At 48.2% G+C, this 21,528-nt stretch overlaps 2 protein-coding genes across 3 annotated transcripts in view; both read right to left on the bottom strand.

The window, feature by feature from the left end:
• Positions 1 to 1,955: 1,955 nt before the first annotated feature.
• On the bottom strand, positions 1,956 to 14,081 carry SLC22A13 (solute carrier family 22 member 13). Its single transcript, XM_025273009.3, is given in 14 exon segments — positions 1,956 to 4,859; positions 5,051 to 5,266; positions 5,840 to 5,932; positions 6,105 to 6,255; positions 6,258 to 6,334; positions 6,543 to 6,842; positions 6,996 to 7,161; positions 7,387 to 7,541; positions 7,787 to 7,927; positions 8,115 to 8,120; positions 12,429 to 12,491; positions 12,493 to 12,741; positions 13,684 to 13,712; positions 14,055 to 14,081. Coding segments are annotated over 14 exon segments (1,812 nt in total). The 3' UTR covers positions 1,956 to 4,720.
• A 3,544-nt stretch (positions 14,082 to 17,625) lies between these two features.
• The window catches only part of OXSR1 (oxidative stress responsive kinase 1), an 89,013-nt gene continuing 85,110 nt past the window's right edge, over positions 17,626 to 21,528 (bottom strand). For both annotated transcript variants that reach the window (XM_006077012.4, XM_025272781.3), the window contains exons 17-18: positions 20,738 to 20,802; positions 17,626 to 20,332 (exon numbers count right to left, since the gene is read on the bottom strand). In XM_006077012.4, the coding sequence (XP_006077074.1) occupies positions 20,258 to 20,332; positions 20,738 to 20,802 (140 nt within the window). In that variant the 3' untranslated portion in view covers positions 17,626 to 20,257. The remainder of the gene's footprint in view (positions 20,333 to 20,737; positions 20,803 to 21,528) is intronic.

The raw sequence follows: 21,528 nt of genomic DNA, 5'->3' as shown, positions 1-21,528 counted from the left end.
CATCATAAGAGAAAAAAGAACAAAAGAACAAACCCAAATAGAGGGAAAAGATTATAAAGTTAAGACAGAAATGGAAACAGTGAACAAAAACAGCCAGATATGGAAACAACACTGTGTCCATCAGTGGATGAATGGATACAGATAACGTGGCATTTCATTTCACACAATGAAATACTACTTAGCCATGAGAAAAAAGGGAAATCCTGTCATTTGTGACAACGTGGATGGATCTCGGGGGCATTAACACTAGTCAACAGACAGAGAAGGACAAATACTGCAGGGTTATCACTTATATGTAAATTTTTTTAAAAAAAGTCAGACTAGTGAAAACAAAGTGAAAGTGATTTCTTGGCGTGGGAAAAAAGAAAGAGGTTGGTAAAAGAATAATTACTTTCTACTGTAAGATGAATAGGCCTAAGGATATAATGTAAAAACATGTGTGTATAGTGGATAACACTACATTGCATAATTGAAATCTGCTAAGACAGCAGAACATAAATTTCTCACCAAAAATCATAATAAATAAATAGGTAGGTAATGGATGTGTGAACTAACTAGATGGAGTCCTTTTTATATATATATATATATATATATATATATATATATATATATACACACACACACACACGCACACACACACACATATATTTATTCCTGAGTTTTCCATCCTGTTCCATTGATTTATATTTCTGTTTTTGTACCAGTATCATACTGTTTTGATGACTGTAGCCTGGTAGTACAGTCTGAAGTCAGGAAGCCTTATTCCTCTAGCTCCATTTTTCATTTTCAAGATTGCTTTGGCTATTTGGTGGGGTCTTTTGCGTCTCCATACAAATTTTGAGTATTTTTGTTCTAGTTCTGTGAAAAATGCCATTGGTAATTTGATAGGGATTATATTGAATCTGTAGTTTGCCTTGGGTAGTATACTCATTTTTGACAATACTGTTTCTTCCAATCCATGAACATGGTATATCTTTCCATCTGTTTATGTCTTCTTCGATTTTTTTCATCAGCATCTTATAGTTTTCAGAGTACAGGTCTTTTGTCTCCTTAGGTAGGTTTATTCCTAAATATTTTATTCTTTTTGATGCAATGGTAAATGGAATTGCTTCTTAAATGTCTCACGACTTAGTGACTGAAGAGCAACAACAAGCAAATATACTTGATAGCCCTTGGGCCACAACTAATGAGCCCCTGGGCTGCAACTACTGAAGGCCATGTGCGTAGAGCCTGTGCTCCACAAGAGAAGCCACCAAAATGAGAATCCCACACACTTCAATTAGAGAATAGCCCTCATTCTCCACAACTATAGAAAGCTCATATGTAGCAACAAAGACCCAGCAGAGCCAAAAATAAATAAATAAAACAATTTTTAAAAACCTTTAAATTATAAATTTGACTACTCAAAAATGAACATCATAAAGTTAAAAAAAATCACACAACTGGGAGAATATATAACAAACATGCATCAGTGGGGGGATAAAAAGGATCAAGAATGTGTAAAGAGGCCATAAATCAATAATAAGACAATAGAAAAATGGCCAAAAGACATGAATGGGCTTTTCAATAAGAGAAAATATAAACAAACATATGAAGAGATGCTCAATCTTTTTAATAATAAGGGAAATGCAGATCAAGACCACAATTTACACTTTGCTTGAGAAAATTTAAGAAGACTGACAATACTCAATATCCATTTTTCATACATTTCAGGCAGGAGTATTCATGGTTCCATTTTGGAAAACAATTTGGCATTGTCTCGTAGAGCTGAATATCCTCACACCTTGGGTGTGTGTGTGTTGTGCCCAACTCTTTGTGACCCCATGGACTGTAGCCCTCCAGGTTCCTCTGTCCATGGGATTTCCCAGCAAGAATACTGGAATGGGTTGCTGTTTCCTCCTCCAGGGGATCTTCCCCACCCAGGGATCAAACCCATGTCTCCTGCGTCTCTTATATTGGCAGGCAGATTCTTTACTGCAGAGCCACTAGGGAAGCCCCAATCTCACACCTTATGACCCAGCAATTCTATTCCCACTTGTATACTCTGGGTAAACATTTGTACACATGATCCAAGAAGAGTATAAAAACATTCATGACAATACATTCCAAATATGGGAGGTGGGGAAAAGAGCCCAAAAACCCCATCAAGAGAGGAATGGGATAAACTGTGGTATATTTCTCGAATGGCAAACAATACAGCAGTGAAAATGAATACACTTCAGTTACATCTCTCCAGATTTGACCAGCCATTGCTGGATTTGTAGATACAAGGGACCATTAGCCAAGGAATTGTTGGCAGTCTCAAGAGGCTGGAAAAGGCAAGGAACTACATTCCCCACTAGAGCCTCCAGAAAGGAATACAGCCCTGTGACACCTAATTTTAGCCAAGTGAGGTCTATGTTGGCCTTCTGACCTGCAAGACTATAATATATCTGTGTTGTTGAAAGCCAGTAAGTTTGTGGTAATCTGTTACAACAGCAACAGGAAGATAGCAGAGTGTGTACGTGTGTAAGGTTGGAGAGAGTGTCACGTGATAGAGGAGACTTCCTAGGGAGGGAGGGAAAGAGGGCAGTGAAGGAGGGAGGGATGGAGAGAACTTTTGTTTTGCTCACAAAGATTTGGTTTGGGGCCTGGAGCCAGCTTCTCTGGCAGAGTGCCCTTCAGTGTTCCCCGAGCATCACCTGAATGTCCAACAGGGGCCTGACAGTCTGCAAGAACCTCAAGCACTTGTTCCCAAAGGTCCCCAACCAGGTGGACAGACCCCAGCAACTGGTTCCCAATATAAAAAGAGGAAACTGAGGCCTGGGACAGGGAGGTACGGCCAGAAGCAGCCCCCTTTCTGAGGGCAGGAAATGGCCAGATGCCACATCTTAGAACTCACGCTTCCTGGGAGGGCAGCCTTCTTCCACAGACTTCCCACAGTTGAACAGGGTCCGGCAGGCTCCTGTCAACACCTATACTGAGAATGCAGCCCCACAATTGCTGGGTATCATCATAATCGAAACCCTCCACACCCTCCCAGCCCTTCCTCCCTAGAGACAGGACCACAAGCTAAAGCCAGGGCCCACCTGACCACAATCCAGGCCCAGCCGGACCCTTGGAAGCAGAACCCTTGGGTTCCATGGTGTCCAGGGAGCCCAGTGTCACAATGGGGTGGGGAGGTCCTGGGGTTGGGTAGGATGAGGGGGATCAGCATTCTACCACTGGGGCACAACTGGCCGTAGGCCCTAGGGACAGAAGGGGCAAGGCAGACTGGGAAAATCTCCACATGAGCCAGCCCCATGCCTTCATGCAGACTGTGCCCAACACCCAGAGCACCTGCCTCCCCCATAATGGCTCCACCTCCATTGTGGGAAATCCTGCCATCCTTCCAGGCACCACTTGCTCACCCCCAATTCCCGGGCCTAAGGAGAAAGAATGGAGAGGAAAGTCAAGGGAGGGACAGATGCTCCATTCAGCTGCTCCCAGATCCCCGCCCAGGGGAGGAGGGAGTGTAGGTTAAAGTTTTCTTGGTGGGAAATTTGAGGAGTGGCCATAGGATGGCTTTTTCTTTCTCTGAGAGGAGGATGAGAAGCTATCTGGTAGAGGGTAAGAGGAAGGGAGACAAGCAGAGTGGACCTGAGAAATAGCTACCAGTGAGAATTGGAAAACAAGCTGACTTGAAAAGCTGGTAGGAATACAAGGTGCTGCTAAAGACTCAGGAAGTACTGCTGCCCGTGGATTCAGAGAGGAGAGCTGCCAGTATGATGCTCTCTAGCTGTGACCAGCTCTTGGGGTGCAAGCAGAAAGAAGGCGGACAGTTGGGCTAATGTGCTGCTATGATTGTGTTAGTTGGACTGTCTTGTAAGGGAGGCCAGCCCAAGAGATACAATGTGAGGGTCCACAGGGAGGGGCAGGAGATGAAATAGGGTTCCAAGGAGTCATTTGCCAGCATCTTGTTCATACTAAGGAGCAACACAGAGGTCCTGGGGTGATCACTGAGAATCCCTGAATATTCGTGAAGAAAGCCTAATTTTAGGAGCCTCCCAGGGCCACTGACTGATGATTACTCACTGCAAGTCCCAAAAGAACCAACACGAGTGGCCACCAAGTAAGAAGACTTCTGCCCCCTTCCCTTACCCTGCACGGGCCCTGCAAGAGCCAGAGCAGCAGAGAATGAAAGGAAAGAGGGGCCTAGAGAGGGACATGTCCTGCCTCTCCCCGCCACTGGTCCTGAGTGAAGGGCAGGTGAAGGAGAATCTCTGAAGAGAAGGCAACCCTGAAGCTTTGATTCTGACTAAATCAGTCTCCTCTCAGCTAGATCAAATGTCTTGTGGGTCCCACCTTATCCATTCAGGTCTGGTCCAGCCACTGGAGGAACTGCAAACTCCCCCTTGTCCACCTGCCTGGATGGGTCCATGACTTCAAAGGTTGGGAGAGGCCATACTCGGCTGTCCTGTTCTGGGCTTGATTATGTTTTCAGGACGGGGGAATCCCAGATGGAGGGGATCTGAGGAGCCACATCCCCAAAGAGTGTCAGAGAACAAGTTAAACCCAAGACACACCCAAGATTCTAATTCAGAACAGGGTACTGGGGGTGGGGTTTTGGGGAGGCCCACCTAGGATGCTTCTGAGATTGGGCCAGGCAGTGGGTGGCTGGCTCTGGGGCCAGCTTACAGGGTATTACCTCCATTAGCAAGGCTGGTGGTGCTCACAGGTCCAGCTATTTACAGGGGAGTGTTTAGGCAGCTCTCTGCTGCTGCCAGTCTAGCTTTGGAGACACAGTTACAGAGCTAAGTGCTGCTCTAAAGGCTACCCCTGGGCTGGAAATACTTCCCGAGGCCTCCAAATCCTTTTCTGAGAGCACTGCCTTCAGAGAGCTAGAGGAAGCAGAAGGTCATCATTGGCTATCTAGGAACTGTTCCCATTCCTCGCCACCTCCTCCCCAAAGTATGGGAATCGTGAGGGCTCCCTCTGCAACAATGGACAAGTGGTAAAGTAGAGACCTGGCCTTCTGGAAGAGGGGCCACTGATGTGAGGTCCTGGGCTTCAGAGAGTGCAAGCACCTCACTGTGGTCAGGATTCTTGCTCCAGGTCATCGACGGTGTCCTTCAGGGTCTGGCCACATGTCTCTGTCAGCAGGGCACAGAGTAAGCCGGCTCCAATGGGGAGGCTGCCATAGATGAGCACAAAGAGGGATGCATGATACTCGCCCAGCAGGATCATGAGTGGCATGAGGATGCCCCTGATACTTTAAAAGATGCCCACCAGCCCTATGCCCGTCTGCCTGTGGGAAGGCCAGCAGAAGCTGAGCGGACCCAGCCTCCCCTGGGTCCACCCCAGCTCCTCCCACAGTTCCACCCCAGCTCACGTCCTTGAAAAGCCCCCATGTCTCATCTGGTGTCCCCAGACGTGCACGGTCCCCAGGCTTCCTCAAGTCCACCCAGCCTTCCTGCCCCATCAACCTGCACTTCTCCTCATCCTACAATGTGGCCTGCTTCCCCCACCTCCAGGCCTTCTGTTTGCCGGCTGCACTCCTGCTATCCAGTCTCTGATCAAAGGCTTCACCTCCTGACCACCCCCCACTCCCACTGCAGACTTCCTTCTGAGCCATTCATCAAACCTGGACTCACACCGTATTTAGTCCTGACAAGGGCAGGCTATGGCCCCTGGTGTATCTGCTCTCCACTGCCCTCCTCTGCACTCCCCTGACCTCATCTAGCCCTGGACCGCATCCAGCCCTGCTGCCCCAGAGCCAGTCCTGTAAGTTCTGTGGGGAACACCAGGGAGGGCAGAGGAGGGATGGTCAAAATGAGGGTCTCAGGAGCAGAGGAGCCAGGGTTGCACCCACTGCTCTTACCTGATGACAGTGGGGAAGAGCTCAGCAGAGTCCACGTAGAAGATGGTAAATCCAGCCGCCAAGGCAAACTTCCCCACCAGGGCCAGCACAGTGCCACAGGCAGATCTGGTGCAGGCTGCCCGTCAGCCACAGGAAGAGTGGCCAGCCCACCTCCTGGACCCTGTCCCTGCCCTCCCAAACTCCTCACCCCTTGTGCACCCAAGCTCCAGAGAAACCCTCACTGCTGAAAAGGAAACAAGGGGTCTCGGTAGCAGAGGGGGTGTGGGCAGAGGCCCTGGTATCTGCTGGGACGAAGATGATGGTGATACACGTGAGGCCACCCAGATCCAGGGTCCCCAACTGACTCTACCTGCGGCCCACCCATTCCATCATAAAGATGCTGCAGGGACAGGCAGGCACCTCGACTGCTCCAAAGTTAACTGTGTCAGGTAGATATTCAGGCCAAAGTGCCCCACCTTGAGGCCCAGACCATAGAACACCAGGCTGTCCACAAACCTGCAGAGTTCAAGAGTCCCTCTCAGTGCCAGGTGATGAGACCCCATCACACTCAGAAAGAGAGACTGCCTTGGCCAGGAGTCACAGCAGGAGACAGAAGCACAGCCAACAAGAGACCCAGTGGTACCCAGACAGCCACCTCCCCCAGAGACATGGCAGCCCTTTAGTTTAGGCCTCAGGGAGGGCTGTGGGCCCTGAGTCCACTCACCAGATGTAGAAGAGAATCAGGGTCTCTTTCCAGAGCTGGGGGTGTTGGAACAGATCTAGGGCATTCCCTGCGGGGCTGGTCTTCTCTGGGGCCAGTTGGGAGGGATGTGCAGAGTGAGGGGCCAGGCAGGCCGGTCTGTGTGGTCCCATCAGGCAGGGCTGACCCAGGGCTGCAAGTACCTGGCTCAGGAGCTCGGAGGGGAGTTTGTGCCTGTTGACCAAGGCCACTTTCTGGATCAGTTGTTTGGCCTCCTCTCCCCTCCTCCGGGTAAGGAGCCACCGTGCAGATTCTGGCAGGGCCCTGTGGGTCAGGAATGGCTGTGGCCTTGGGGCCTGAACTTCCCCGCTGTCCTAGCACACACACACCCTACAGGCCTCACAGGCTCCCTCTCCAGACACCTCTCTGCATGCACCACCAGCCAAGAGGTAGTTTGCCTGGGAAATATCTCCTCACCAGAAGCAGAAGAGCAGAAAGACAGGTGCAGTGCCAGCAATCTGGAAGAGTCTCCAGTTCTGGACGCCATAGGCAAGTCCTGCAAGAGCCATCTGCCCCAGGGAGAAGGTGCGCTGTGCCAGGACCACAGCCTGGATCCTCCACAAGGGCCCCACCCACTCTGTAACTGGAGGCAGAGGCTGAGGCTGGGCTGGACCCCACCCTATCACTCCTTGCCATCGTGAGATGCCACCAGGTCAGGGTCTGTGGTCCTGGTCCAGCTCAGGGCGTGCCAGTGCCATCACATTAGGTGCACGGAGCTGACTGGGCCCCCCAGGCAGTGTGGGAGTGTGGCCACGCAGGCCCCATGGCCTTGCTCTGCAGCTGCTGGCTTCAGGGCTCAGATACTCACATAGGGTGACAATGCTGAAGCTATATCCAGCGACAGCTGTGGCCACAGAAAAGCACAGGACCATGTAGAGCTCACAGCTGGGCACGAAGGCTATGCTCATGCCAAGGATGGCGAAGAGGAGCAGCTGCACCAGGAGAGTGGCCTTGTGGCCAATCCTGGGGTTGCAAAGGGGCAGATCGAGGAGTGAATCTGTCTGAGGGGAAAGAGGAAGGGAGACCCAGCCCCAAGCCCTTTGCTGGGCGCTCTGTCTGTGGGAGGGTGCATGGCCCCAGCTGGGAGTCCCATTGCAGGTGGACAGGGCCTTACCTGGAGACTGGTGAGAGGGGCCCTGGGGAGAACTAGACCCTGGGCCAGGAGTCCAAGAGCATGCTGGGTCGGGGGAACTGGTCAAGGTTCTTACCAGTTGCAGAGGGGCCTGAAGATGAGCGCCCCAATGAGGAGCCCAGCCACATACACCAACTGGGAGGTTTCCTTCAGATGCTTCCGACCATAGACCATGTTAAAATGAGGTAGACACAGGCAGATGTGAGCTCAGGGGTAGCTAAGGCAAGTCCTTTTATCAGCTAGCCCACGCATGACAAACCTCTCAGGACAGAAGTGGGGCAGGTTCCCAAACTGTGTATCAAGGTACCCCAGGGCACCAGCTTTGTGAACTCAGAGTGCACGACACGATACTTAGAAGTGTAAGAGGAAATACAGTGACAGTCAACATCTGTTTCATATCAAACTACCAGCTCCAGATGGTTCATGCAATTCTTTTCAGTGATCTGTGTGAAGTTGTGTTTTTGGCAAGTGCTGTGGGAAAAGCAAAAACCATGTGAAACTCACAGGGTTCAAGGACTGCGATATGTGGTTCCCAATATATCCTATTAGGAAGTAAGTGCACTGACTTGAGGATGAAATTTAAATGTTTTCTTTTGATTTGTGTATTTTTTTTTTAAACAGCCATTGAGTTGTTAGTATATGAATTCTTAAGTTTTGTTTCTGTTTTATTTTTGCTGTTGGTGGTTTTTTTTTTTTTTTTAACCCCACTGCATGGCATGAGGCATCTTAGTTCTTCAACCAAGGATCAAATTGGAAGTGCCGAGTCTTAATCACTGGACCGCCAGGGAAGTCCCTCTTCTTAAGTTGTTTGGATCAAATTACTTATTATATGAAACTTCTAGGTATTTTTTTGGCCTGAGATACCATATAAAATTATTGACCCACTATGGATGCATGGTTTGGGAACCCCTGACAGTCACTAACTGCTTCTTCCTGACAAATGGGGCTTCTTCCCTGTAACCACAGCACCCCTGTGATTTGCTTGGGCCTTTCAGACTTTTCCCAACTGACTGCAAAATTCCCCTGAAACTCCCATCATCCTCGGGCAATCAGAATCCTAAGAAGCCCTCACACATCCCTTGAGGAAAGAGATTAGGATGCAGGAACATGAAGCCTGTACACACATACACACATGGCGATGGGAGGGGAGACAGCCCACACGGAGACTCACAGAACCTGAGAGACAGATTGGAAATCCAAGTGAAGAACGTATGGGTGTCCATATAAACTGCACACATGTCCACTGCATGTGCATGCACAACAATGGCATGTGACTGACCCCCGTCTGTGTGCCCTCAACGAAGTTCTGTGCCCCCTGCACATCTCTCAGCTCCATACTCAAGTGTGTGCAGGGGGATCATGACAGGTGAGGTCTCCAGAGCTCACAGAGACAACTTCACAATATTAATGCTTGCTGAGTGCTTACTCTGGATTGGGTACTATGCCGAATGTTTCACACGCATCATCTCATGTAATTCTAGCAACAATCCTTGACTTACTATATGTAGGTTCAGCAGCTAGTCCTAGGTCCTCGAGTTGGACAGCTGGACGGCAGTGAGTTCAGACATCTTCGCTGCCCTGGACAGGGAGTGAAACTAAGGGAAAGCTAAGGTAATGCTTCCTGAGTGAAAGGATGCGTGAATGAATGGAGGAAGGAACCAATCAATACCTTCAGTTAGCTGAGAAGCCAATCTCCATGAGTTACCTAATCTTTAGCCCAAAATTAACCAGTTCAGGAGATAGTATTTTGCTCCTATATCTGTCTTGAAGGACAACTGTTAATTCTGTAAGAGCTTTAAGTGATCATCAAATGATGAATGGATTGCTCCTGAGAATGAAGTGTGGCAGGACCGGGTACTTGGAACTTGTTGTTCCGCCCAGTTCTATCCTGTTTGCTTTTTTGTTCAGCCACCACAGATTGCCTCGTAGTTAGATATAGTCTAAAATAAAAAATTATGAATAAAGGTCTGCTGAGTCATTCTGTGTGACTTTGTTAGCTGATCTGCTGGTGTCTTGGGTTTCCCATGTACAAATGAAGATGAAACAGATTCCTTCGTACCACCGGATAGGATAAAAGGAATTAACACGTACAACATAGGTAGCAAAGTGGCTGTGCTAAGTCAGTTCAGCTGAGGCTGTACTAACACAGCTTCGTGAGTCCCATGAAGCACACAGCTGGTGACATAGGCATCTCGGATACAAGAGGCCTTCATGCTCTGAAGACGTGAGTGCCAAGCCATGGGACTCCACCAAGGCTGCCTCCTCTGCTCAGTGGACACCATGCATTAATCCTATCTTATCAAATTCTCTAACTCCCATGTAGGCTTATTATTCCCTCTGTTTCGCAGAAGAGAGAGGCTTGGAGAGGTGCCAAGACCAACCCCAGTTCATATGCTGGTGTCATGTTGCAGATGGAAAAGAGACGAACAGGGCTCCAACTTGGGACACCAGGTGTCAACCTCCCCAGCCCTAATGTCTATGGTGGACAGTTCTGTCTGGGGCCTGCCACAGTGGACTGCAGAATCCCACCCCATTTCTTGGAGCACAACCCATCAAGTCTCACTTCCACTGTTCCAAACCATCAATGGCTCCCACTGGTCTCTGGAAGAAAGTCCAAATTCCTTAGCACTGGTATCTAAGACTCTTTAAGAGTTGGCTCTTGTCTTTTCCCAGTCCTCTTTGTATGTGAGCATTGCTCACACAGGCCAGGCGCTTTCATGCTCCAGATTCTAGAAATGGCTATTCTCTCTGTTCCGCATGCCTTCCTTCTGTGGTTCCAGGAGAGACCACACTGTTTTTGCTATTCACTGATGGTCCAGTGAACTCTGTGTTCAGAGGTTTGTGTGGACAGGGCTGGGAGTCATTTTCTCTTTTACCAAGGCACCTAGGAAACGTTGGACAGGTAGGCTGAGAAGGAGAAATGTACTCTGTCATTCACAAGCACACAGCTTATAAGGAAATGTATTTTTTTTTTTCTTCTCAAATCTGGATTATCTGTATTTCACTTTGCATGCGAAGCTGCTGGTTATAAATGAAACTTGGGATATCAGCTCAGAGAAGCCCCCAGAGTCCGCGTAGCTTGTAGTGTAGCTTCTACCCCTGCTTGTAGACCGGAAGCCAGGATGGATACCTCACACAAGGCAGCTCCACTCTGGAACCCAGTTTGGGGTTGTCAAGTAGTTCGGGGCACAAAGTACCAAAAGCGTACATTCACTTGGGAGTTGCAATCCTTGGGAGGGTGGGTCTGTGGAAGCATGTCAGGGAAGGGCCCGAGGGCCAAGGTCCAACACCAGGGTCAGCAAAGACTAAGTTGGTGACTGAGGAGAGAGAGGCCCTCAGTCCTTGAGAACATCCTTTTCGTCCCATAAAACCTGCCCACGCCTGGCCCAGACAAACCAAGTTCCTGACACATCACCTTCTTCCTGTTACCAGGCCTTTCTTTTTCTATTCTCTGTCTACGAAGGCTTTCTCCTTTTCCCTATTAACCTTCTTCTGGTCCCTGGGCACCCAGCTCACACACCAACTCCTTCAGGGAGCTGCCTGCCCATTCTCTCCCCAGGAAGAAGCAAATTCTAGCCTCAGAGTTCACTGAGGCTTTGTCCCTCTACAGGAGTCCAGGTCTTCTCAGAGGTGAACAGGGTGCCTCTGTTCTGACTGTGCCTCACATACTGAGAACTCAGGAGCTGTTGGTTGGATAATAATTCCATGAACAGTCCAGCAAAGCCTGTGAACGAGAGCTAGGGTTGGCTCTGAGCACTCTGGAAGTCTGCCTGAGCTATAAGGATGGTGACACTTGGCTAGACAGGCGGTGAGTTTATGAGCACCTGGAGAGGTAGACACAGCATCTAAGGATGATGAAGATCAGATCTACCACAGGGGAAACACCGGGGAGATGAAGGAAGGGGCACTGAGGATCAGACAAACCCAGGCTGGGCTAGATCCAGGGGCTAGCAGAGTTCAAGGTGACCTGCTCCCCCTGTGGGTGGACTGAGCGGGAGGATCAGGAAGAAGGCAGGAGGACATACCCTCTGAGGTGGCTGGAGTGGGAAAGTCTTTCTACTGATCTGCTGGGGCCCCTCCTAAGAGAACAGAGTTAGCACAAGCAATTGATCAGGTATGTGCAGGACAAGTCCTAGAGTTCCACGTGGCCTCCAGCATCTCAGAGGCAGGCAGGCAGGCAGGAAGAGATTTAGAGAGAAAGGCTGAAGGCAGAGAGTCCAAGGCAAGCAAGCAGGAAGGTAGACGAGTGGGCAGGGAAGGGGTAGGACTGCAAGATTAGTTAAACAAGGAAGACAGGTAGGTGGGCAGACACACAGCGGGTGGCTGAAAGACAAAGGCAAATGGGAAGGCAGATGCAAACCTCAGAAAGAGAAAGGCATGAGAACAGATGGACAGGAGCGACAGGGAAGAAGGCCATGGGGCAGACAGGCGAAGGGACAGATAAAAACAGAGATGAATGGACAGATGGACAAACATCCCAGACAAAGGGAATGGATGGAGAGTTAGATGGGCCGACAGGCAGAGGACAGAAAGCAAAACAGGCATGACAATGGTCATTCAGGCCTAGGGCGAAGGGGCAGCTTCAGAGGCAGTCACACCAGAGACTGAGGGCAGAGTGGCAGGCAGAGCAGCTGACGGACTCAAAACACTTAGAAAGTCAGACTGACGCGCGGCCTTACGTCATTCTCTACGGACAAGGACCTGCCTTCGGGATAGACCCGGCCTCGAAAAGCTGTGTCTCACTGAAGCTGTGGCTGAGGATGTACTCCAGGCTGGCACCATGGGGGGCAACTGGACATGAGGCAGGGCTCGGGACTGTCTGCAGCATCCAGGGGCAAGCTCAGGGCCAGCTGCTCAGCCGCGCTCAGGTTCAGAGTCTGGTTCCTGACACAGGCCACTGAACAATAGTGGGCCTCGTCCAGGACCATGAAGACCTGGGTGAACATGTAAAAGGCAGTCAGGAAGCTGGGCACACTCAGCAGTATCAGCAGCTGCACGTGGAAGTGACCAAAGCTGAGCAGTTCAGCCAACCTGGGCAAAGGGAGCCATGGTCACTGGCCACCAGCTCCTTAGCTGGGGCTACCAGCTAGCTTTGCAGCTCGCTTGGGGTAATGGTGGCAGCTGCGTTAATGTTTAATCCAGCCCTGTGTGGCTCCACCTGTCACACCTCTGCTCCTGAGCTCAGGTCTAGGAATGACAGAATATGATGAAAAAACAGTCCACTCTGGCTTGGAGGATCTGAGGATGTTTGACGGGCTGCGTGAGAAGGCAATACCAGAGGAACTTCTCAGGCCTAGCACGCAGCAGCGAGCTCTAGTCAGATATTACATGGTGTACAAGGACCACACTCCTAGCTGTAACATCCTCTACAATTCACACCAGTGCAACCCCTCCCATTGTGAAAGAACCTCAAATCTGAGAGGAATTTCAATGCTACAGGGCAGTTGCTACTCTACTTGACGGGGGGATATGTCAGTAGAGCAGCAAGGACCCAGACTGCATGTTAACTCGGCCAAGAGTCCAACCAACCTGGTCTCATGACCCTGACCTTACTGTCTCCTGCAGGGTCCCTAGCACCTGGTGCTATACACCACCAGTCAACCCAAGGGTAGTATTAAGGCCAGGAGACCCACCAAGGGCATACATGCCTTTCCCTTCAGCAGCACAGCTAACACGTGCATCCTCATCTCTATCTAATCAAGGAAGAAACCATTAAGACCCTCCCACAATAAAAGAACAAATGCAAGCGGCCCCAGAGTAGCCCCAACCACCCCAGGCAATCTTGGTGAGCACCGAAGGACAAAGGACAAAGCCCCGCCCCGGTTGGGGAGCCCCCATCTGGGGGTCATTCCTGTAACCTTGCTGGAGTCGAGGTTAGGATGGGGCACAGCGTGGGAGGTGGCAGGTCGGGATTCTTACAGGAACCTCCCACAGATGAACGCCCCCATCTTTTTTGTACCCTGGGGGTCTTACTGTAGGTAGACCCCGGGCTTGGAAGGCATCTAATTATGGGAGGATCAGAATGATGGGGCAAAATAGACCATTAGGGGAAAATACATGCTTGGTGTCATACTCACATTCACCCATTTGTTTGTGTAGCCCTCAGAAAGTCTTTAAATTATTTTAAGAAAAGAGATGAGCAGAGGTGCAGGGGTGAAGAGAATGTGAGGCAGTAAGGTTGTGCAGAGCAGCCCTGGCTATCATGTGCCCGTACCTGCGGCCTGTGATTCAATCCATATGAAGGGAGGGTCCAGGCAGGGCAGATGCTGGAGGGCAGAGGCAAGAGTCCACAACCCTGCACAAGAGGACAGGTCTCTCTGCCCCCTGCTCCACCCTAAACTCACCCGGCTCCCCACTGTCGCCAGCCCCATCTCTGCTTCCTCACCTAGCTCCCTTGCAAGTTCTTGTCCTCAGCACAGCCTTGAATGAATTGCCAAGAAAGCAGATGCTACCAGCTGCCACTACTCACTTTGGGGCTCAGCCTTTATGGGGGAGACTGAGGTGGAGATAGGAGGAGGCTGTGCTCAGTCATCTCTTCTCTCTGATCAGGGAAAGGATCTTGTGGTCCTTTCAGCTCTAAGGCTCCAAAGGGACTGGGGTTAGGAGGCAGGCGTTTGGGCTCCACCAGTGATTCACTGTGACCCGCCGTCTGCCCCTTTTGGCCCTCCGGCCTCAATTTCTGCATGTGTGTAAAAGGAAAGCTCGAACTAGATGGTCTCTAAGGATTATTCCATTTCCTAGTGTAGGATTCTAAACTAGGGACAGATAAATGATGAGGAGGCTCTGACAGAAGAGTGAGATTCAACCAAAGACCTTCCACAGTTATATAACTCCAGGTCCCCAAACTCCACTGGTTTCACTGCACCCCCAGTTCCCCCAGTTCTAAGTTTTTGATTAAATTATTGGTTCTCTTAACCCTGCCCCTCTCCCACCCTAACCAGTCTGCCAAAGGCTCTCCATGATGCTTCAAAGCCCACAGCTGGGGAGTCCTCCCACAAACACTGTAGCCCCAGGGATCCGTGGTCTCGCTGACCTGGGAGGATGAGCTCCCAGGTAGCACATGTGCTGCTCTCTGGCGTCTCCAGCAGTCTGGCCACCCTCAGTGTCTTCTGGGAGGCTGCAGAGTAGGACAGGACTGCTTCCAGCCCTTAAGGGAGAACCTGCAGCCTGTCTCTCTCCTCTTCCTCTCCTTGCACCTGTCTTCAGTCAATGGCACTGCTAAGACCAAAGAGAAGAGTGTTCTTCTGATCACTGGAATAGTGTGACTTGAATGGATACAGTCACTGGCAATCATATGCCCATGGGGTAGAGGGTGGTGTTTGTACATATGGTGCGGGAAGGGAAAGTACTCCCCAGACATCACCTATAGGGATGCACTGGAGGGTGTCTATCTCAAGTCTCTTCCAAATTTGAGAATGACTCTGAATATTTATTTATTTGGCTGTGCCATGTCTTACTTGCGGCACACAAGAGCTTTGGTTGCAGCATGTGGGATCTAAGTGCCTGACCAGGGGTGGAACCCGGGCCCCTTGCATTAGAGCTCAGAGTTTTAGCCACTGGACATCCACACCAGGGAAGTGCTAAGAATGACTCTAGTAAATACAAACATGTGGCAGGAGTTCTGGTCTCTTGTCTAGGATGTAAACAGCTTAGCAGTTGTCACTTTGTTCTAGCAGGTAGAAAGCTGGACAAACTGAAAAATCAACAATTCTTCTTAGATCCATCAGAGATGAGGTCACAGGGCAAACTGCTGTCCCTCGAATTGGAGCCAGAAAGTTAAATACAGAGAATGACAACTTCTCGGAGCAAACCCCCACAAACTCAGACTTCCACAGGAATCAGTACCACATTAAGAAAATCTGACTGTAATCGACAGACTGCTTGGAGGCTCGGGGTAGATAGGTCAGAGGACAGTCAACACAGTGTTTGAGAACAGAGGTGCAGGACTGAGAACACCTGACTTCACTGTGCGGTACTGGCAAAAAGATCACATAGATCAGCAGAACAGAACAGACAGCCCTGAAAAAAACAGACTCAAAGGATCTTTGACAGAACACTGGCAATACAATGGAGTAAAGATGGTCTTTTCAACAAATGGTGCTGGGATACCTAGACACAATAAAGTGAGTTAGTTTTCTAGTATGAAAGTTATATTTATACTATAGCCTCTTAAGTGTGCAATGGTATTCTAAAAAAAATATACGTACCTTTATTTAAAAGTACTTTAGGGACTTCCCTGGTGGTCCAGTGGTTAAGTCTTTGCCTTCCAATGCAGGGGGTGTGGGTTTGATCCCTGGTCAGGAAGGTTAAGATCTCACATGCCTTGAGGCCATAAAAATCCAAAACATAAAACAGAAGCTATATTGTAACAAATTCAATAAAGACTTAAAAAAAATGGAAAAAAAAAATCTTAAAAAAAGTGGGCAAAAGACCTAACAGACACCTCATCAAAGAGTATTCACAGATGGTAAAGGGGCATAGATACTCAACACACTGTCATCAGGGAATCAGAAATGAAAGCGAGACACCATACACATCTAGTGGAATGGCCCAAACCCAAAACCGTGACAACGCCGAGTGCCTGTGAGCACATGCACCAAAAGCGGCTCTCAGTCACTGGTGGGAATGCAAAATGCCCGAGCCACTTTGGATGGAAGGTGGGTTCCTAGAAAAAGACTACTTTTACCATAAAACATGCCAGGGGGCTCCTTGGTATTTCCTCAACCGAGCTGAAACTCATATACACATATTAACAAAAACATGCACAAAGGTGCTTAGAGCAGTTTTATTCATAACTGTCAAAACTTGCACACAGCAAGTGAATGGAGTAATAAACCGTGGTACATCCAGACATGGAATACTAGTCAGCACTGAAAAGAAATGAGCCATCAAGCCACAGAAAGGCATGGAGAGGCCTTAAATGCATATAACTGTGTGAAAAAAACCTGTTCTGAAAAGGCTGCATACTTGTAGGACAGTGAGACTATTCTCTGAGATCATAACGATGGGTACATATCATCATCCATTTGTCCAAACCCATAAAATATACAACAGCAAGTGAACTCGAAGGTATTCTATGGACTTTGGGTGATAATGAAGAGCCAATGTAAGTTGCTGCGCCTGTGTGGGGCCAGGGAGTATATGGAAACACTGTATACTTTCTGCTCCATTTTTCTGTGAAATTAAACTACTCTGAAAGATAAAAGTCTACTTTAAAAAAACAAACCCATAAAACGCGTAGGGTAGATGAGCTGATCCACAGGAGGAATCCATGAGCTGTGGCGCTGAGCACTGGCTACTACGAGTACGCAGAGGTGAGGAACCCGGCTTCTGGACAAGACCTGATCTTGCTAAAGATGATGGGCAAGTGGAGAGGCTTTGTTTACTCTTGCCCCTGCCCTGACCCCCACATACACCATGGTCACTTTTGAGTAGTCGGCACCTCCTCCTCTGTCTCCACACAACCTGTTTACCTTAAAAGGAAATTCAATCAGCCATGATACAATCAACTCCCAAGGTCCCAGGACCTGAGCCCTGAGTTACCAGGACCTACCCCAAAGCAGTCCTGTCAAGGCTCAAAGACCACCTCTGGGGCAGGAGTTACTTACCCAGCAGGTGAAGAAGGGCTGGAAATGGGAAGAGGTTCAGCCTGGCTCTGAACTTTCCAAAAGGGACTCCCAAAGACTTGAATCTGGTATTTTAGCTCACCAATAGCATGGGCAGAGGTAAACAGAAAAGGTCACTGAGAGGAGCTGCTTCCGCCTCCCTAACACACTTCCCTGGGCAGATCGCTCTCTCTGGGGATTTCAGCTTCCCTGTTTGTACAATGGCTTTACGTTGTTTATTAATACACCTTTTCACTTCCTGCTGCTCCCATCAACAGTCACCAAAGTGAAGCATCCTTACACCACCACAGACAATTTATTCTTTATTGATTAAAAATGAATGAAACATGCAGCAAAGTACAAAGTCAAAAAAAAAAAAGGGAGGGGAAGTCAAATATTTTACATCTTCCATAATCTAGCGTATGTCATAAGGAGGAACCTCCATTTATTGATACACCATTATTCTGTTCTCCAGATTATTAAGAGTGTCAGCTGGCTCTAGGATTTGGTTCACAACTTAAGCAAAATATCCCAAACAAATCCATGAATCATTTAGAAAGACCGTAACATTTTACAAATAGCATTGGCACATGTTACCTTGTGCTAAGTTAGTCCCTACCCTAGGACCCAGGAGATCCTAGGGATCTAGGGAGAGAGGTGTATCCTGGACCACCACTCCCAGGAAGGAGAGAGACTGCTCACTAGGTCACGTGCTGTCTCACCTGCGAAGTTTCTGTTCACTCACTTTTTTTCAGCATCACTGCACATGCCAGCAAAGGGAGTCCACCATACATCATGCAGAAGAAGAAGTAACACTGTCCTGGGGCTTGGTGTCTGGCTCCTAATTCCCAGCAGGGCAAAAGATGAATGGAAAAGAAAGAGAAAGCCCCAGCCCACTTCAGTTCAAAGGTCATGCCTGTCCCACTGCAGCTCACAGGTAATGGCCAGCAGGAGAAACTGAACAAGGAGATGGGCTGCTGCTTACTTCCAGCCTGGGCTTCTGATCACCTCCAAAAGAAACCTAGAATAGTGATGCCACTACCCTCTGGATTCAGAAATAAGCAGACTATGAGGGCTTACTTGAAATGAAAATACAGACTCTAAGGTAAGCCCCTAGTCTTGTGCCAAAGGGGACACTACATCTTTTCCATAAACTTATTCCTACCTTCCTGTCCTTTCCCCCTCAACTCTCTTCTAAGAAAAGAAAAAAGAAAAGCTAAATATCTGTCCATCAAGCTGATCAATCTTCTGTCTCCAGGCTCAACAGGTTCCCTCCTTTCACCAATCCTGCCAGGACTCTGGCATCTGATCCTCTGATCTACTTTCCTCCCAACCCTCTCATCCCAAACCATCCCCTCCCTTCCTCTCCAACACCCACTCCTTTCCCAACATGCCTTTGTATCCAGGGCTGGTGAAGAAAGCCCACGGTTAAAACTACGAACTCAGAATGAAATTAAAACTGTAACAAGTCAGTTGTGGGGAAAGCTTTCAGAGGTGCTCCAAGAAAAAACTAGGTAAAGCAATCTTGTTATTCACAGACCAACGAAGATGGAAAGGGATCGACTGATTCTGTAAGAGGCAGCTCTCCCCTTTCCATGGGGCCAAAGCCCATCTTTTTTGTGTTGTTTTAAGGCCAGATTGAGGATCTCTTTCATTTGTAAAACTTGTTAGGGCTAATCTGCAGTTAGATAAAGGCTGACTGTGAAACAGTAGGAAAAAAAAAAAAAAATCAACCCCACTGGTGATTCACATATTGCATTGAGTGCTCTTTTTTAAACTTAAAGAATAATTTATATTATTTCTGTAGAAAATCAAATGAACACTGTCTACTCATAAATCCTAAAAGTCACGGCACATGTGGTTTCACGTTCCATCTTGGGTCAGGTTCAGCACACAGAAGTGTGGACCCCCTCCTAAGGGTCAGTGCAGGAGAGGGGGCAGAAGGCAGGCCTCTTTGGCCTAGGGCGAGTCTCCTTTATTGCTGTAGAAATCTCAGCCTTGCATTTCCTCATGACTCGGAGGCCAGGCAAATTGATTTTCATGGGAGGATCAAGGAGCAGTTTTTCTTCAGTTGTTTAAGAGCTGAAATAAATACTTCCACACTGATATGAGTTATGATTTTTTCCTGTTCAAAACACCACTGCTGGGGTAACTCTCGTTTATAAGCCGTTACGTGATTTTTTTCCCTAAAAACAGTCCAAAGTTCCGTTTTGAAGGGTCCGATGGCTGAAGTTCGACTACAGTCAGATGTTTTGCACCAGCTGAAGTTAAGGCGAGCAACCCTTTCTGGAGCAAGTAATGAAGAGGGGTGCCTGAGAGCAGCTTCAGCAAAACGCTTAGAAACATCAACAAAACAAAACACAGTTTAGGTTGCCTCCTTCTGAGGCTGTGCTTTTTCCTAACGAAGGTTGCTAGAATTCATATCAGATACCAAAAAAAAAAAAAAAAAAAAATCACTAAACTAAATTCTCTGGGCTCCAGCTGAACAATCAACTTTTAATTGCTACTTCAGTGGTAAAGAGATATCCCAAGAGGCCCACATCCCGTCCGGTGTGGGAGAACAAGCAGGATGAGGAGGCCCATAGAGCTGCTGCTTTCCCCCAGCGCCATCACTGGAGTAAGGCAAGATGAGCGACAGACCTCCCTCCTGGGCCTTGAGGCGCCCGGGCCACTTCTTAGATGGAGGAAGACAGGGGATGCGTGCAGTAAGTTTACTAACGGAACTCTTTAAAAGGGATGCTGGCCACTGGTGATCCAACTTTTCTTTCCCTGTGGGAAAAAGCAGGGATGATGGCAGGAAAAACATAAAAGAAAGACCTCTAAAGCTCCTAGCTGGGAGGTTTGTTGCTGGGTTCTTTGGCAGTAGTGGGTTTAGGCCAACAGAAGCAACAGAGACACGCATGTGTGGAATCTCCTTCGGCTGCCTCTTCCAGGGCTGTGTTTTAGCTGATGCTGAGCTGGGCAAATCCTATTAGTTTACCATCATCAGGAATATCTGAGCCTTCGACACCAGATGCCTAAGAACCAAACAAAATGAGAAGCTGTGGTTATTCAGAAACAAAATTGCAGGTAATAATTAAAACTGACATGGAGATTGTAGGAGAGAGGGCAGTTGGGGAAAGGTCCCTGGAATACAAACAGGAGGCAGATAAACGTGTAGGTGGAGTCTAGGTACAAAGGTGGAGTCAGCCTGACAATCTGTTTTGAGAATAAACAGTTGAGGGCTTCGGGTAGGAGGCTTCCTGGGAGGGAGAGGGGAAGGGAGCCCAATGAAGAGCGACATCAGCCCAGGGCATGGGGAGGCTAAACAAACAATCACCAGACTTGATTATTCTCATCACTCAGGGAATATGGAAGCTGGTCTGCAGAGGCTGCTGGTGTGTAAAAGTGAGACAGTTTAACAAGAAGGAAGGGATGAATACCAGTTTGAAGGTGACGGATCGATTTGACTGGGGTTCTTCCACAATCTTCTGCAAATTAGCTGCCACTATAATCATAAAAACAGAGAAAGTAATCAGAAGTTACGTAAATCCACATTTTAACCATATGTTAACAACTTAAACAGTAGTTCACAATCTCCGACATACAATCAAAATGTAAGCAGAAAGATAAATCGCTCCCTAAACAAGAGGTGTTTTAAAATACAAGTCCAAGTAGCACAAATAAATCTTACCATTGTCAAATTAACTTTCTTTAAGATGCTGTATTAACTAAGGAACGACACTGCAGTTAAAGAGGTAGGACTTGCCTATTCATGGGCCAGAAAGCCCTGGAACAGGAATCAGCCAACTATGTATAAAAATGACAGAGACACGTGTACCCCAGTGTTCATCACAGCACTGTTTTTAATAGCCAGGACATGGAAGCAACCTAGATGCCCATCGGAAGACGAACGGATAAGAAAGCTGTGGTACATATACACAATGGAATATTACTCAGCTATTAAAAGGAATGCATTTGAATCAGTTCTAATGAGGTGGATGAAACTGGAGCCTATTATACAGAGTGAAGTTAAGTCATAAAGAAAAACACCAATATAGTATATTAACGCATATATATGGAATTTAGAAAGATGGTAACAATGACCCTATATGTGAGATAGCAAAAGAGACACAGATGTAAAGAATAGACTTTTGGACTCTGAAGGATAAAGTGAGGGTGGGATGATTTGAGAGAATAGCATTGAAACATGTATATTATCATATGTGAAATG

The sequence above is a fragment of the Bubalus bubalis genome, chromosome 21, assembly GCF_019923935.1.
Source record: "Bubalus bubalis isolate 160015118507 breed Murrah chromosome 21, NDDB_SH_1, whole genome shotgun sequence".
NCBI classification, from domain to species: domain Eukaryota; kingdom Metazoa; phylum Chordata; class Mammalia; order Artiodactyla; family Bovidae; genus Bubalus; species Bubalus bubalis.
Note: the sequence above shows the minus strand (reverse complement) of the source record. Positions and strands in the feature narration are given on the sequence as shown.